An 18,056-nucleotide genomic window follows, 5' to 3' on the forward strand; every position below is an offset into this window, starting at 1 on the left:
AAATTCAACAGACACCAGCCACTCGGTGCTTAGAAACACAACAGAGATGCTTGAGGTCCTAGGATGAATCTTAGCATCGGTGAACAGTAACAAAACAAAACTCAAAATCTATATCCTGAGGGGTGTGGAATGTTCAAATGGAAGCATCTCAATGAGAAGCCTGTGAAGGGAGGCTCCTGGGGATAGGGTAGGAGTCAGATATGCTCTGTTCTTAGAGAATGCAGCAGACTGATGCTGTGTGCTCCCCATGTGGGGAGAGCTCGCCTTGCCTTAGAACTAACTTCCTCCCCTTCAATTATCCCCACACCTCCATCCCTCCAGCCCCTTCCTGTTCCTTCCTTCTTTCCTTTCATGTAATCTTCTGAGGTTTAACTCGTTTTTATTCTCCCATCAGTGGGTGTACACCATGACAGCATAGACAGGCAGACAGATGGAGGGTTATTTTATTCATGTGCTTCTTCCTTTCAGTAATTTCTGTGACCCAGAGTCACACGGTCTGTCATGTAGAGTGTAGCAAGCCTTCCCAGGCGGACGCTTTCTCTCTCACGGACAACACCTGAAGTCATCGTGCATAAATCAGGCCCATTCTGTTTATCCTACAAGGAAATCGGAAGAGCACAGAGCACACGCCCCTTCTATTGAATACACTACTAGTTTACATTTTAAATATAAATGTTAAACTTTCAAAAAATTTTAATTTGTATTTTTAATAATCTTCACTTACTGCCTTTTGTGTCCCCCTTGCTGGTGCCTTACTCTGAGTGGTTCCCAATTCTGTTTTGGTTCTTGTCGCACACAGGCTCCTTTAATTTCCCTTCTTCCTTAATAAATTCCCTTAAGCTCTCTTCCTCCTTCTTATGTTCCCTTCCACTTTTATCATTCATTTTTGTGCATACACACACACACACACACACAAACACACACAGCTCACACTCATTCACACACACATATTCACACTAAAACACACACACAACTCATACTCACACTCACATACACACACACTCAACTCACATATACACATATTCACACTAACATACTAACACAACTCTCTCTCTTTTTCTCTCTTTCTCTCTCTCTTTCTCTCTCTCTCTCTCTCTCTCTCTCTCATACACCACACACACACACACACACACACACACACACACACACACACACACACACGTTCCACAGAGAAAATGGGAAATAGAACCGGAAACAGAGAAATTCATGTCTAGTAGAGTCCACAAATGAGAGAAAATATGTGGTATCCATCTTCCTTAGCATCCACCCCCAGCACCACACCCACAGCACTGGAGCTGAAGTGCAGAGCCTGCTGAAGGATTAGACTTTGGCCATTTCAGCTTTAGAGTTCCTGCCCACAAGCTCTTCTTCCCTCTGTTTGTGGAGGCCTCCCCTGAGAAACATGAGAAGCCAAAGGTTATGGTACGGGTCTGGCCTTTGACCTCCCTCCCCAGGAGGCCTGATGATAATGCTTGACACTGTCTGCTTTGCTCTGAGAAATGCCATGAGCAGAACCAACTTGTGAGAGGAAAGGGTCTATTTCATACTACACTCTCCAGGTCAGTCCATCACTGAGGGAAGTCAGAGCAGGAACTCGGGGCAGGAACCTGGAACAGAGATCATGGAGGAGTGTTGCTCACTGACTCATTTCCCCTGAGTCAAGCTCAGCTAGCCTTCTTCCACAACCCAGGACCCAGAGGAGGCACAGCCCGCAATGGGTTAAACCTTCCCACATCAATTAGCAATCAAGTCCCTTACCCACGGATGTGGCAGCTGGCTAGTCTGCTTTGGACAATCGAAGCTTCCCCTTTCCCGGTGATTCTTGGCTATGTAAGTTGGCAATGAAATCTGACCAGGACCCAGAGCTGCATGGACATTATGCTTTTAGTATGAGGCACCTGTCACAAGCTCGCACGTTGAGTGCTTGACCCCAACTATTGGCGCTATCTTGTAAGAATGAGCCTAGCCAGGGTCAAATTTTGAAGGTTGTATCCAGTCCCTGGTCCTTTCCTCTCTTTGTGCTTCCCATACACCATGAGGTAAGCAGCCATGTGTCCCTGTCACTTTGATGCTCTTCCCCACATGGCTCAGTACAAGGAGCCAAGTAACAGTGGACTGACTCTTCTAAAACCCTGAGGCAAAATAAAAACGTCTGTAAATCGTTAATGTCCAGTACTTTGTCACAGCAATGAGAAAGCTAGCAAAATAGCCTGACTGGGACACTTGCCTGGAGCCTTGCTCAGAAACTTCTGGGTTTATCAGTGATTCCCCAGAACTTCTGACCCCTTGGCCTACAGCTGAGGCCTTCCTTCATCACCAAAGACCATGAGTAACGGCTGAAGAGCAGAGGACTGTACCCGGATGGGAGCCAAGCACTACTCAAAGGTGCTAGGAAGCCTTTGTTTCAATGTAAGGAGCCTGGGCTACCTCTCCGGCCCCTGTCTTTGGGTTAAGCAGAGGAACTGTAGGTTACATGTGCTGTAGGCCACCGGAGACTCTCAGCATCCATCTGGACACCAGGAATGGTGGATTACACTGTGCAGTGAAAGAGGAAGAGGGCTGTATCTGGCAACTGTCCACTCTGACGAGGCTTGTTCCTTGACTGGACAAGAGTAGTCCTCCACAACGCCCTTTCCTCTTTCTCCCATGAAAATGCCTGCTGATGTTCCCTCAGAGAAGTACTTGGCTCCTTCATGAGCCCCACATGAGGCCCATCTCCTTCCTTGGAGTTTCTAACACCCTTCAGCCCCTGACCTCAGAAGACCGTGAGGTTAGGGACTCTCAGCGAGATGAGCTGCCAGCCCTGAGCTGCTGCTCCCTTTATAGGGACTTCAGCCTCTGTGGGAAGACAGGACACACAGGAGGACCGTCTGCAATGCACAGTAAGGTTTTGGGGCTCCTTGTCATCCAGAGCTTGATCCTGTCCCTCAGGACACTTGGGACTTCCAAGATGCTCTCTACTGGGTCCAGCCTCCCGCTGAGCTGATAGATACTGAGGGTAAGGGAGATTTTGTTCAGCCCCACCCCCCACCTTGGCTTATAGCAGCCAGGCCTTCCTAGATATCAGCAGCAGTGCTGGAGGGCTCCCGCAGTGATCTGAGCTCTGCTGCAGCAGCGGGGGCTGGAGAGACGCTGAATCACAGCACCAGGTTGAGATAGCCCAGTATCTGAGTGCAGGTAGATAGCCCACTATAAAGTGCAGTCAGAGACTGGGCTTCTGTAAACAGAAAACAAGCTCAGAGGGATTCCCGAGCATGATAGGAGAGGCTTTCTCCTTCCTCTGCCCCACTTCGACTTCGACTTTGGGTGGGGGCGAGGACCCAGCACCAGCAGCTGTGTTTGGAGAGCAGTCTAGTTCCCTTTCCTGATTGGTCCCATTTTACAACTCTGCTTTCGGATGTGGACTGGACCACAAAGACCACAGCACAGTGGTCTCTAGATAGTAGGACACATATTTACTAGAGGAGAAAGGCTCAAGAGTCAAACTCTTGATGAGAATCCAGCCCCCAACTGACTCCTGGCTCCTGCCTGCTTAGGGGGTGATTATAGCTTGAGCTTTCTTCTGGGTACTTGGAAATTGAGACCCAGGACACCAGTGTATCACAAAGTGGACACAGGAGGCATTGAGAGCATTGAGACTAGGAAAAGCAGAGGGCAATACATCAAGTAGGTGGGTTGGAGGGAGAAGCTTTGACTTGAAGGGAGCCCGGCCCCCCTCCCCCACCCCCCACCCCCGCAATGTGCATTCTGAAGTAAGGAATAGGGACCGGAGATTTCAGAGTGGGATTCAAGCTTGTGCCATATTTGAGGGGATTAGGCATGGCCTGTGAAGATAGTTGTTCAAGAAGAGGTCAGAAGCAAAGAGAACCTCAATTAAAAAAAAAAAAAAAGGCATTGCCCTTCCTGCTCAGTGTTCCCTGCTTCTGGGTGAAACACAATATCTTAAGCAAACAGAGCTCAAAGAGGCTGATCATTGGCTCCCATTGTCCCTTGATACCACGGCCCCTCCCTCCCTCCCCTTGGTCTGTGCTGACAAGCTGTTTGTAGTTTTTGTAAGGGCCACCCTTTAACTCATGGGCTCACTTGTCTGAGGGCTAAAGGGAGCTGAGTTCCTCGTGCTGAGGAGGCTGGGCTGTCTCTGATGCCCAGCAGTGGCCGTTATGGAACCCAGGTAAGAACTTCTGTATTTGTGATGAGTCTTCCTCTGGGCTGGCTGGTTCATCTTGGGCACGGAGGGGAACAAGCTATGTCTAATCCGGTTGCTAACTTTTTAGCTCTTGTCTGCAAAGGCAGAATGAGGGGGAGACAAGTATCTGAGATCCAGGAAGCTTTACACGGGACTGGTCCACCCAGCTGAGGAAGGAGAGAGAAAGCAGCATGGGGCTGAGCTGAAGACTTTCCCCTCCCCACCGACACCCACTCCCCTCTCCCACTCCCCATGCTGCCGGCTCAGCCATTCACTTATCCAGTGCCGCTCTTTACAGCTTATGTCTGCCACAGTGGAGTTTCTGTACCTTGTGTATCCAGGGTCGACCCCCTTTGGGAGATCTAATATATTTTAGTATTTTCAAAGGGAAGGGGTAGTGGACTTGTCATAAACAGCCATTCAGAAATGTGGGAATGGTTGAGAGCCGGCAAGCTGCCGTAAAGTTTAACTGCCCCATAAAACTGCTCAAAGGGTAGTGGAGTAAGGAACAGCCTTGGGCGAATAGAGAGTTTGTCCTTGATTACTGAAGTGAAAAGGCTGGGGCGTGGCGGAGTGGGCCCCCTGCTGCCCCACCCCCATCCCCTACGATGGTTCAGAGGATATTGTGAGGTGGGGGAGTCTGCTGGGGTTCGGGCAGCCATCTGCTCTCTATACTTTGTGGTTCCTGGTTCTGGTTTCTGGGGATGTCTGTCAGTCTGGTTTCCTCATCTTAGCCCATTTGGCAGTAGACACCTGTCCCAACAAGAATTGATGAGGGCAGGAGAGTGATGGCTGCAGGGCACCCTAGGTAGACTGTCCTAGAAACCGCTTTAGAAAACCCCCCTCCTGCTGAGCAAAAGGACTGCCCCGACAGCTTTGATCAGACATTTCTGTCTGAGGAGCCCGGTGGTGTGGGAACTTACTGTGTGTTTGGTGTGGATAGCGGTCTGATGAACTGTAGAAGTGAGGCTGGTAGTCATGGTCCGTTTGCTCCCAAATCTCGGGCTCCTCCCCGTCCTCAGGAATTGTATGTTACCTGGATACAGTGCCTTTGAAACTGTCATCCTTCTGGGGAATTAGATGAGAATGCAAAAGTAAGTCCTCAAGTCAATTTGGACCAAAAGCAGCATGGTGTTTAGTTCACCGTATGAAAGCACAAAGCAGTTTGCAAGCAAGGCCAGGCTCCTTATGCAGTGGTCAGGAGTAGGAGTCAGGGGAAGAAGGGGGTTAGGGGTGGGAGCGAAGTTGCTCCTTGGAGTAGGCTAGTAAAGGAAAGAAAATGAGTTTCAGACTGCCCAGAGTGGGACCAGTGCAAAAGGGAGGAGTGCGTGTCACCTGCCTTCCAGCCACACTCTGCAAATTCAGTCTGTTGGGGGCACTGCATCCCCACACTCCTACAGGACTAGATAGCTTCTGATTTCTGAAAGCAAAGTTCTGCAAATTGCCTCACCCCAGGAGCTAACCGCATTCCTGGTTGTTGTGTCTTTTGCTACTGACATCAGCTGTCCCAGCAACCTGAAAAGGTTTGGTGACTAACAATGTAACTGCCTGACTTTGTGCTAACTTGGAACTTCTGCGGCTCTTACCCGCAAGTTCAGTGAGTTGTTAAAGAAGGCTGCGGAACTCGGGGAAACGCCTTTGATGTCTGCGGGGCGTGAAGGATGCAACGGAGAATGTGAGCGCAGCCACGCGCAAAGATTCATGGGATAGAGATGGGGTACGGAAGGCGTCCTCCCGGCACCTTCACCTGTTCAGCAGATGTACTGGGACTGCTGTTGTTATTGGCCGCTTTGTTTTGTTGTGTGGGGACTTCATTGCATAGTTTCAATTGGTTAGGTTATTGCCACTGGGGACTGAATCCATCTCCAGAAACATCCTGCCTCCTGGAGGTTGGCACTGGTGCTGCAGCAGGAGAATGGCTCTCCTGACAATCAGACCCCTTCCCAAGGGATGCCCTCGGCCTTTGTCTATTCCCATGAGCACACAGAGGTACTTTTTCATTTTTGTACATCCTAATGGCTTCAAGAACTGTTTGCCAAGAAACAGGGACAAGATATATACCTATATATCTATAATCTGTACTATATTCTAAGTCTCAGATCACACCTGTCTAAGGATTTATATGTCAGGCCACCTCTTACATATATTTGTATAAATTGCATTATGTCTCTATGCACTAGTCCCCAAGTCTACAGAATTTGGTTCGTCCTAAGAAGGGACAGTCGAGGGTAGGTCTTGGGGCTCAGCTCTGCACATTGGTGGGGTAACCCCAGAAGGATGAGGGGGAAGTTCCAGAGCACGAGGCTAAGAGCAAAAGCTTTGATGTAGGCTCATCCCGATCAACTCTTCCATTTGCTGGTTTATTTGTGTAGTATTAGGCAAGTCACTTTTCTAGCGTTTCTGACTGGGCCATTGTGAGGTTTGAATGTGTCCAGAAGAAGTCTGCTGAGTACTGCTCAGCACAACACAGAAACCCTGTGATAAACTCATCCATCTCCCAACTACAAGCATTCAGTGATAGGCCTTACCTATAGTGCTATAGAGAGATCATCTTGTACATTGTATGGATGCTTAGTCTGTCAATTAAAAAGCCTCTGGCCTGTGGCTTAGTTAGGAAATGGAGGTGAGACATCAGGAGGAGAAAGAATTCTGGGAGAGAAGGAGGGAGAAGGAGCCTGAAGAGAGGTAAGAAAGACATATGGACGTTTGATACCCGGACACAGGTTAAAATTAAAGGATAGCTTTAGTTATGATCTAGTCAGAGTAGACCTAGCCATATGGCAAGTTATTTATAAATATAATTTGAGTCTGAGTCTTATTTCTGGGAGCATGGGCCTGGGAGGCAGATTCAGCTTTAACTACAACAGAGTGCATCCCAAGTTTACTTGAAAATTCTTGAGAGAGGAACTAGTCAGTCAACTGTACAGGGTCGTGTTCTAGTCTGTAAACCACGCTGGCTGGCTGGTGACTTTGAATGAAATGTGTTCCTCGAGCCACTGTCATCTGACCTGTCTGTGAGACAATGTCTTCAGTTTTCTAACTCTTGGTCCATGGGTAGATCTGGTGAATCTAGCATATACCCCAGAGTTGAACTTAATCTCAGGTGTCCAGTTTCTACTGATGATGTGTCCTGGGAAGTCCCTTACTCTGTCCAGATCCCTCACATTCCTCACCATCACAGGGTGCCCCTCCTGGGGCTATTTGAGGACTGGAAAGATAGGAAACAGAAATGCCTTCAAAATGCATGTCCTTCCTGTACCTTCCTCCATGAAGCATGCCCCCATTGTGATGGAACTTTCTAGAATTTGTTTCAGAAGTTTCCCACAAAGAATAGGCTGAAATTGTTTCTGAGTACAGAAGCCGGATCCTGCAGGATGAGGGTGGAAGCCAGGAGCCACTCAAGGACAGAGGATGAAAAGTAAAGGCCACACCCACACCACAGAAAAGCAGCCCTTTAGAAAACCCAGCCTCAGCCCCCTCCTAAGATAGACAAGAGCAGTCATTTCTTCACTAGGCCCTTTCTGTAGAAAACCCTAAGAAAATGGAGGCCCCCAAGCCAAGGATCTAATACAGTGGAGTCAAGAAAACTGGCAGGCATTCCCTTTCATCTAAAGAACACACAGCCTGCTGACCTTTGTGCTCCTGGGGCCTTCTTACTGGAGCAATGGGAGGAGTCACAATTTGGTATGTATTCTTAGTCCCTGTACTTTGGAGTTTACTGCTGTCTTTAACTTTCAAACTAGTCTAAATACACCGTCACCCACACTCAGTAAACACCCTGGTTTTTTTTCATCCAGGGACATTAAACGGACTCAACAAAAAGACAGAAAGGAAATCAGACACCTTCCCGAGGAGCCTCTAGACATCTTTCACCTCGAGCCACCCTCTGGGAGCACAGCTCCTATCTCACCTCTGCCCTCCCAGCCTTTCAAGGATCTAATTACCACAGAGTTTCCCTGGGTCTCCACTGCAATTCCCAGCACTGTGGTTGACAAGCTGAGATGCAGGAACAGCCCATCCCACAGCCTGCAGTCCAGCCTCATACCGTTGACTCTAGAAACCACAGGGAATCCAAAGGCCATATCTGACATCACACACACACACACACACACACACACACACACACACACACACACACACACACAAGCACAGGAGCCATCTCTAAGAATGATATTTATTCTTTGCAGGTATGTGGAAGACCTTGGAGTCCATGGCCCCACAAAGCCAGTCTGTAATCCTGTTACTCCCACGGGGGCAGTTGCCAGTGTGTGACCCTTGATATAGCAGATGCCCTGCCAAGAATCTCCAAGGACAGATTCTTACGGGAAGTCTTGTCTTTTAATTCTCCCCTCTTCCCAGAAGAGTGGAATAGAGACTTTTCTGTTTTGTTTAGTTGTTTGTGCTCAGGTGTCACATGGGGTGTATGGGGTGTCCTGCATGCCAGGTCACCCTGTTCCACTAAGTCACATTCACCCCACCTCCCCAAACCTACAACTGAACTGAACTTTAAAGCTGTTAATTAGCTCAGAACCATGTGTCATAAGGCCACTTTCATGCTTCCCAAACTAGTTTAGTTTGCATATCCCTGCCCCCACATCTTTGTCTCTGTCTCTGTCTCTGTGTCTGTCTCTGTCTCTCTCTCTCTCTCTCTCTCTCTCACACTCACACACACACACACACACACACACACACACACACACACACACACACACACTGATGCTGTGGGTGGAGAACATTGGTGCTGTAGGCAAAGGACATGCTGCAGGTGGAGGACAGTATTGATGCTGCAGGGAGAGGACAGCTGATGTTTCAGGTGGAGGACAGCATTGATGCTGCAGGTGGAGGACAGTATTGATGCTGCAGGGGGAGGACAGCTGAGCTGCAGGTGGGGACAGCATTGATGCTGCAGGTGGAGGACAGCATTGATGCTCATGTGGGGACAGCATTGATGCTGCAGGTGGAGGACAGCATTGATGCTTATGTGGGGACAGCATTGATGCTGCAGGTGGAGGACAGCATTGATGCTCATGTGGGGACAGCATTGATGCTGCAGGTAAAGGAGAGCATTAATGTGCATGTGGAGTACAGAACTGATGCCGCAGGTAGCAGACAGCACTGATCCTGTGGGTGGAGGGAGCATACACTGACTTTTCTGCACACCCATATCTATTATAATTTTCTTTCTAATGAGGCACAACAAGCAGTGAACAATAGTGAATCTCAAGGAGCACTTACAGGAGTAAGCAATAGGGTGGACATTCCACCTACAGGCTGCTAGCTTCTAGAATGTCCCATTTTATGACCTTAGATCACAGCTAACCGCGGTTTCCTGAAATCAGTGGAGGTTTAAGACTGTGGTTATAGTGATCCTTGAACAGGGGCTTCAAGGAAAATGTGTGTGGCCTCTGCCTGCTCCAGCAGCCCAGTGAAATCTGTTCTATTCTCTCTTGTGGTCCCAGGTGCTTTCCAGAAAGCTGGAAATTGAATTTCCCGAGTGCCCAGGCTAGCCCAGTCCTTTCGATGTCACCAACCCGAGAGTTCTTCCTCTGGATCCAAGGAAACAGAATGAGGGCTGTGAGCTTTATGGTTCTTGCCAGATCTTAGAGCACAGGCTCATCCCTGGACACAGCTCTTTTCTTGTGTCAGTCCTTTGAACAAGAAATAGCAGCCATTACCATTTTCTTAGGAATGAAAGTTCTTTCAATCCATCCTCAGCTTGGATAGCTGTTGTATCTCTGAATCTTTTCTGTGTTCTGGGCACACTGGGGACATAACATAAATATTAATTACTCCTGGTACATTACCAACATAAAATGGAAAGACCCCTATAAGGCAGCAGTGACCCCAGAAGTCCCAGAAGCCGTGTTGGCTATGTGACGAGGACAGATAATGGCAAGACATTAAAAAGCAGCTGTCTTCCCACACTCAGCACTTGCAATAAACCAAGGATGCCATTGTCTGAGCTGTCACTGAGGCTGGGAGAAAGCTGGGAGTGGAGCAAGGGCAGGCATCCCTGCCTTCCACATGGGCGTTCTGAGAATACTGGTCTCTGGTGGGAGCCTCCTTTTCTGCTTATAGACCACACCAACTATGGGCTCTGAGCTGTGCCCGGTCTAGTGCTATCTCAAGCTTCTGGGTGTGGTTTTCGAGGGCAAAGTCCTTGAGGAAGGAAGAGCTAGTGATCGTGAGGGGAACTGAAGTCAGTAGCACAGGGTAAGCAGAAGGGTTGGTAACCCGCAACCTCCATCCTCTAAAAATTGAGGTTAATGGGTCAGAAAGGCATCTCAGTCTCCAGCAGCCTACAAGCTACTTGTAAATCCTTTTCTGTAGCAACCACATCCAGCTTGTTCCCCCTCACCTAGTGTGTTAGGAGAAAGAGGTAACCTGGCAAGAAGAGTTGGGGTGGCAACTGGGGATTAAAACCACTGCAGCCCCTCTCTTCCTTGTTGCTGCATTGGGTGCTTTTGCTTGGGGGTGGCTCTTCCACTTTATTGGAAGTAGGGCTACACCGATGCTGCCCATGATCACCTGTCCTGTTCCCTCACAGGGTGATTGTAGAACCTAGGTCCAGGCTGGTGTCTATTGTGTGTTCTGCTAACTAAAAGGGACCTTGGATTTTGTTCTGGTTTCTTGTTCCAAGGAATGTCCTCTCTCAGCCTCTGACTGGGAGAGCAGGCACTTGGGAGACAGGACCAGGCAGTCAGGCTGCAGACGGAGATGCTTACACTTCGTACGCTCAGATGGCTCCCAGCTCTGTCAGTCAACTTTCCACATTAAATAGGCCTTCAAGTAAGAAAGCGTTATTTTGACTCATGGTTTCAGACGTTTTAGACCATGGTTCTCTGACACCGTTGCTTTGGGCCTATGGTAAGCATGACTGAGGAAGACACCTGAGGTTGACCTATGATTTCTGGTCACACAAGAACATACATGTGCGCACACCTGCGTGTGAACACACACAGACAGGACACGAACAGGCCTTTGGAGGCACACATAAAGTAATGAAGATGAGTTGTCTACCCAAGTAACTATTGCTGTCAGGGCTTGCTGTGTGTGCATGACTTCCCAAGAGGCTGCAGTCATCCAAGGCCAGTCAAAGTCTGCAGTCTGGGTTTGGGTTAAAGATAGGCTATAGACTGGGGAAAGAGAAGAAAGGCAAGCTTAGGAGGAACTAACACCACAAAAGCTGTGCGAGCTGAAACCGAAGGAGGCAGATGAAAATATGGAGTTTAATCAGGTAGCATAGGAGGGAGTCAGGGTCAAAGGCTTAAAGAGTCAGCAGTCTCTAATGACCTGAGCCATACATGATGTCACTAATATATCACCTGGCTTTTCCTCCAGTCTTCCAACAGATGACTTCTTTGCGCACTCGAACTCTCCCTCTCTCCATCAAGCCTTTCTCACTCCCTAGAGAATGGACAGGCTGCGAGTCTAGTTCACTGTTCCAGCACTTACTCCAAAGGCTCACGGCTCCTGGGTTTCATTTCCAACACATACAGATACACATACATTCGTGCATACATACACACACACATACATATACTCATGTATACATACATGCATATGCACATGCATACACACATATAACTCATACATACAGACACTCTGATGCATACACACATACACTCCTGCACACACACAAACACATGCATGCATGCACACACACATGTATACATATACTCATGCATACACATACGTAACTCATACATACAGACACTCGGATACACGCGCGCGTGCACGCACACACACACACACACACACACACGTGCACACACACATTTCCCGTGAGTCCTCAGAACAATTGCAGTGCCTCTTTCATGGAAAGGCTCATAGTTAACTGTGTACTTGGACTCTTTCCCCCATTAGTCATCTGACTCTTGATACAGGAAACAGTGTTGTCTCCTTCTGTGCCAAGACGCTGTACATAACCTGTGTGCACAGCAAACCCTGGCTACCCCTGAGGCTGAAGCAACCGGCTCTTTCCAGCTGTCTCATGCACAAATCTTTTTGTCATTGTGACATTTTAGATACTAGGCAGACATCAGTAGGTGAAATTCAAGCTGTCTATAAAGAAGCAGGCTGCAGTCACTGAGCAGCGGTGTCAGGAAGCTGATCTACAAAGAACTCCAGCAGGAAACAGTTTCACCTTGACCTTGCCGTAGCCTTGTAATGTTAGTTACTTCATCCCAGGATTCTCAGAACATCCCTTCCCACTTCACAAACTTCCTCACTGATTCCCAAAAGAATTCCACCCTTCTGGTCCATTGAGCACCAGAGAGTCCTCTCAGGAGGCCTGTTTATGTCAGCCAGCCCTCCAATGGAGGGTTAAGTACACAAGTACTGTTGGAGTAAGAAGTAAGACGAAGTGCCAGGCACAGTAGCACGTGTCTGAGTACCAGCTACTCAGGAGATGGAGGAGGATTGCTTGAGCCAGGGTGGGTTGGAGACAAAACTGGACAATAGAGTAACTCCTGCCTCCCTCCCCACACAATTACAAATAAAAAGCTGTGTGAGGAGAGTTGGGGCTGCAGCTCACGGTAGAGCACCTGCCTAGTGTGTGCAAGGCCCTGGCTTCTGTCGTCAGCACCGTGAGATAACATGTAAACTCTTAAAGATATGTGTTCATTGTGCTCTAAGCTGTTTCAGAGCTTTGTGGATCGCACTGAAGATGATCCAGAAGTTACACGTGGTCTCAATCTCACAGCAGGGCCCAAGGGGCTTTGGCACTAAGACAGAAGGGAGGCATGGGGAGGGGGGAGTCTAGAAGGAAAGGGGCAGTTGTTGACCTTCAGGCTTGGCATCAGGACCAAGCAAGTAGAATTAAACGGGGAGGCTGTCATACCTGTGTCTGTGGTTGTGTTCACAGTAGCCACTGGCACTTAGAACCTGTGCCCAGGTAATACATGGTACATGATCGATTCATGTAGAGTAGAAACACTTTAGGAAAAAAAATAGTACAAGTTTACAAGTTTCCAGGCAGTGTTAAATAGAAGATGTGATCAGACAAGTTGGGGTGTGTGTGTGTGTGTGTGTGTGTGTGTGTGTGTGTGTGTAACCGAAATTTAATAAAACCTCTTGTATTATCTGGTCCTCTTTCTCACTCTTTGCACCCAAGGTGTCCCCTGCTCACCTACAATGGCTTTTTTCCTCTCCATCCTCTGATGTAGCTCTGCTCACAATGGGCGAATCTTTTTTTAAAAGATTTATTTATTTATTTATTTATTTATTTATTATATATCAGTATACTGTAGCTGTCTTCAGACACACCAGAAAAGGGCACCAGATCTCATTACAGATGGTTGTGAGCCACCATGTGGTTGCTGGGATTTGAACTCAGGACCTCTGGAAGAACAGTCAGTGCTCTTAACCACTGAGCCATCTTTCCAGCCCACAATGGGTGAATCTTATGAGTTCAATTGTTTTCTCCACATTCCTATGTCAAAGCCTTAACGCCTGTCTCCATACCTCAGAATGGGACATTTTATGGAAAGAAGGTAATTTCCAATTATAAGACAGAAACAAAATGCTATTAGATCTTAGACTTCTCAAAAGGTCTGTGTGTTGAAGGCTTGTCCCCTACCCCAACCCCAGCCTGAGTGCTATTGTCAAGCGCAGGAGTGTGCAACTTTAGAGGCTGGGTCTAATAGAATGAGTTCAGTTGTGGGCACCTGTCCTTGAAGGGAATTTTGGAAGCACAGTCTATACATATCTCTTTCCTGGCCACCATAGGTAAACCGGTCCCCTTTGTCATGTCCCCAACATCATGTCTCACCCAGGCTTCCGTGGATTAACAGTGTGAAACAGAGCCAAGATAAACCTTCCCTTATTCTAAGTTGATTATTTTAGGCATCTTGATATCATGACAGAAAGCTGACTGACTCATGAGGACTGATGTAATTAGTGAAGTGCAGTAATTCTGGAGTAAGGTTGGCCCCTACCCTAATATGACTAGCAGGGGTGAGGGGCATCTGGTCACAGACCCACAAGGAGAGAGCCAGGGAAAATCAGTGCTACAATGCCACAAGCCACAAGGAGCCTACAATGGTCTCCAGCGGGCCCTCCCTGGAGTAAGCCCCTCCCCATCACATTGGCTGCAGACTCCCCGAGGCTGAGGGGCAATGCATTTCTGTTATTTAATACCCTCACTTCCACATATTTTGTTTTGGCAAATGCATCAAACCAATCCGAACCATTTTCCCCTGCTCCGTATTTACCCTTGATGTCTAACTCCACACCTGCCCAACCTGTCTTGCTTAGCCAGAAGGCCCCAAACGCCTTAGAAATCTGTGTGGTTGGTTTGCATTGTAACCATATTCAACTTCTGTGACCTGGTTCTGAACCCAACACCTGGCTTCTCTGGGTCCTCTTTCATTTTCTGCTACTTTTCCTGCTACAGGAGGCACAGACCTCGAGGCAGCAGGCTACAACCTCTGTATGATATGTGTTCCTCTCTTGTATTGGGCGTGATAATCCTAGTTTCTCTCTTGCTGTCTTTGGAGTCCTTCCTCTTCATTTCAAACTCACCTCCACTCGCTATCTAGGTTGGACTTGCCTTGTGAAATTATCTTTCTGCAGTGGGAATCTTATTATGTCACTTGCCAGCTCAAAATCTCTCAAAGGATCCCTTTAATTTCTAGCCAGATGACAGGATCCCAGTTTATGGACAAGCAACCTAGCTTCCTTGTCATCCACCATAAGGCAAGGTTTGTCCTCATTGCCACATTCAGGATCAGCTAGTGCCTAGCCTCTTTGTTCTATAGCCTGCAGAAGCCCAAAATTTAAAAGGTTTGTCTGGGAGGTGGTGGCAGGTGGGGGATGGGGGCGGAGAACTGTCTTTGGACTCCAGAGTGATTGAAAATCCCCATCTGTGCTCTCCCCAACCTGTGTTCCTTTGACAGTAATTTTGCCGGGTTGGGAACTAGTAAGTCTTCCTGGCACAACCCGCCCTAGACTGTAGAACACTCGAGAGTAAGTAGCGACTTCACGCTGTCCAAGACACTCCAAAGCGAGGAAGGGACAGGATGGAGCAGGGTGGTGGGGGTGGGGAGGCAGCAATTTTGCCCAGCTGTTTTGGAGAGTGAAAAATCAATTTGCAACGACAGCATTTCCTCATTATTTTCAGCGCTGACTGTATGATAATTGACTGGTGAATTGGAATTAAAGCAAATGCCGAGCTCCCCCCTCCCCCCGGCCCCCCTTCACGTTCAGCAGTGTTTGCTTTCAATACTGAAGGCTCGGCGGTGGAGGCCGGCTGAGTCGAGCTCGCTCAGCCGGGTGCAGCTGAAGTCACTTCCCCTGCAGGGACAGAGCGTGCTTTCGTGGGGTGGGCGGGCGGGCTGGGTGTGTGTGTGTGTGTGTGTGTGTGTGTGTGTGTGTGTGTGTGTGTGTGTGTGTGTGTGTGTGTGTGTGTGTTTCCCGCAGTAGACCTGAAAACCCAGCCAGCCGCGGATTGGCGCATCCCAACTGCGGCCGCCTTAGTCATCGGGGTCGTTCTGGAACTGGGCACCAACTTGCGTGTTTGTCCGCGGCTCTTTGTGCGCGGATCAGCTGCGGTGTGGGCTCTGGCATTTAATCCAGGATTTGCCTCTGCGCGAGGCTTATGGAAAACAGATGTCTCGCGGCTCTGGGACTGAGCACAGAATGGAAGTGACCCAGAGGGGAGCTGTTTGGCACCGACGACACGGAGGGAAGGCCCCGGCGCGGCCCGCGAGGCCAGCTCCGCTCCTCGCGTCCGTTCTCTCTGCCGAGTCCGCCGCTCACACCGCGTCCCTCAAGCGAGCCGTGTGACCGCGAGGCCGCGTGGGGCGGGAGCCGGGACACCAGGGTCCGCCGCCGCCAGAGATCCGGGTGCGAGCAGCAGCCGCGAGGGTCGCGGTAAGTGTCCCTGAGGGCAGGGGCGTGCGGGGCGCGGGCATTTCGGCTTGGGCTGCGGCTTTTTGGTGCTGTCATCCTGCCAACAGTGTTCCCAGGGTTCCACAGACCCCTGCAGACACTGACCTGCGAGGAACGCTTGCAAAGTCATTTGGAGAAGAAAGCTATTCTACAATCTTAAAGCTTGGAAAGGCATCTTCTTTTTTCGCGTCCTTCCTATTTCTTAAAAAAAAAAAATGTTCTTTCTCTTTGAAGGGACTACTCAACTAGATTCCCTTCCGATTAGTTTTTAAGACCAACTCATGCTATACTTCTGCTTTATTAAAGGGGGCTTTTTGATTGATGTTGAAAATTGCATGCTGCTGTCAAGAGGTGAAGGATTGGGGGTGGGGAGGAAGCTTGTCCTAAAAAAAAGATGCTTGTCAGATGCAAAGCAACCCGCGAACCCCAGACCCTTTCCCATTCGTAATCTAATCAATTCTAGGGAGCAACTGACTTATTTTCTGCACCTCCTTAGTCGAGTTAGGACACAGATAGCATTAAATTCAAATGCTTTTTAATTTGGGGGGGGGCGTGTTTGTTTATTTTGAGGTTCTGGTGATCAAATACTCGGATGAACTAATGAGCTCCTGCTCTCAAATGCTTTTTAGGGAGTACATGTAAGAGCATTTGGAGTTCTGAGAGTCTAAAGATTAGGCTAGACCCTAGGATATACCTGAGAGGTTGTTCTTGTGACAGTGTGCCTATCTATGCCCTCCCCCTCCCCCACTCCCACCCTCACCCCTCCACCCCCACCCCCAGCCCCCGAACCCCCCCGCCTCCACCTCCCACACCCCTACCCCCGCCGCTGCCGCTCAGGATTTGGAATTTTTTTTTCCTTCTAAAATGGAGCTTAACCTTCACATCTGGATCCTTAGAATATAGTTATAAGCTCAGCACAGCATAACTAGTATTTCCAGATTCCTTACTGGGGGCGGGAGTTATCGTGCTGGATTGTACATGACCTTTAGTTTCAGATTTCCACTTGATTTCACCCCTGGCAGTTAGCACTGGCCCTTCAACTCCAAGCAACAAAAGAGCAGGAGTGATTCAGAGCACTTGGTCCAACTCCGCCTTCACCAAAGACAGAAAGTAGTTTATAGACCTTTTATGACACATATTACATTCCCATCCTGTTTAAATGTAGTAGGCTCATATCATCATTAAAGATCAATTAGGAAAAGACCGGCTCTGCCTCCTTTCTCCCTCAGGTAAATATGGATTTTGGTGAGTTGGGCAAGGCCTTCTACACTCAGGATTGAGCAGGGAAGGGTCACACCATATCTCACTGCCTTCCTGTTAGTGTCTTCTTTTCCTGACAGCATCCCCTTTCTTCCCTCACTCACTTGTAGAATTCTATTTCACTCAATTACCGTGACCTCATTTTGGATTGTGGCATGCATGAGGTCATCACCTGTCATTATCAATGTTTGTTTAGGTGAAAATGTTCCCTATCAGTATTTTCTGAGAATGTCTACCCAAACCTTACCTTTATTTTCCTAGAAAACTCTCCATTTAATAAATTGTACTGTGTCTGTCAAAAAGCAAATGTGGCAGCCATATCTTTAGTTATCCTTGTATCATCCTGTTACTGTTGGCTTGAATGGATTATTGTTTGTAAGACTGTAGTTTTTATTTTATACTGAAGTACAACTAGAAGGAACTGATCATAGGACACTAAATATAAATGGGTTAGAAAGTACAACCAACATTACATGCTCTGACTTTTTTTTTTTTTTTTTTTCCTTTTCTCTGCCCTTGGGTTGAGAAGTCTATTGACTCTTTAGGAAGAACTGATAGTTACCATTGCAGATTAAGAGTAATTTGTTTACAATTCAAGATACAGCAGTTTACTGCTCTCCAAATTCATTACTTTGTGGCTGTGTCTCATTCAGTGAAGATATCCCAATGGGGTAATATTAGCAATTTCCAAAGAAGCTTTGGAAAGGAAGTCCCAGAA

General features: G+C 48.2%; 1 protein-coding gene across 3 annotated transcripts in view; it reads left to right on the forward strand.

The window, feature by feature from the left end:
• The first annotated feature begins 4,055 nt into the window (after window positions 1-4,055).
• Trim2 (tripartite motif containing 2) overlaps window positions 4,056-18,056 on the forward strand; it is a 113,153-nt gene continuing 99,152 nt past the window's right edge. The window contains exon 1 of one of the 3 annotated variants that reach the window (XM_032898167.1): window positions 4,056-4,171. In XM_032898167.1, the coding sequence (XP_032754058.1) occupies window positions 4,142-4,171 (30 nt within the window). In that variant the 5' untranslated portion in view covers window positions 4,056-4,141. Of the gene's footprint in view, window positions 4,172-15,642; window positions 16,061-18,056 lie in introns of those variants that run through there. The other 2 variants (XM_032898168.1, XM_032898171.1) reach the window with 2 other exon arrangements.

The sequence above is a fragment of the Rattus rattus genome, chromosome 3 (assembly GCF_011064425.1).
Source record: "Rattus rattus isolate New Zealand chromosome 3, Rrattus_CSIRO_v1, whole genome shotgun sequence".
Taxonomy (NCBI): domain Eukaryota; kingdom Metazoa; phylum Chordata; class Mammalia; order Rodentia; family Muridae; genus Rattus; species Rattus rattus.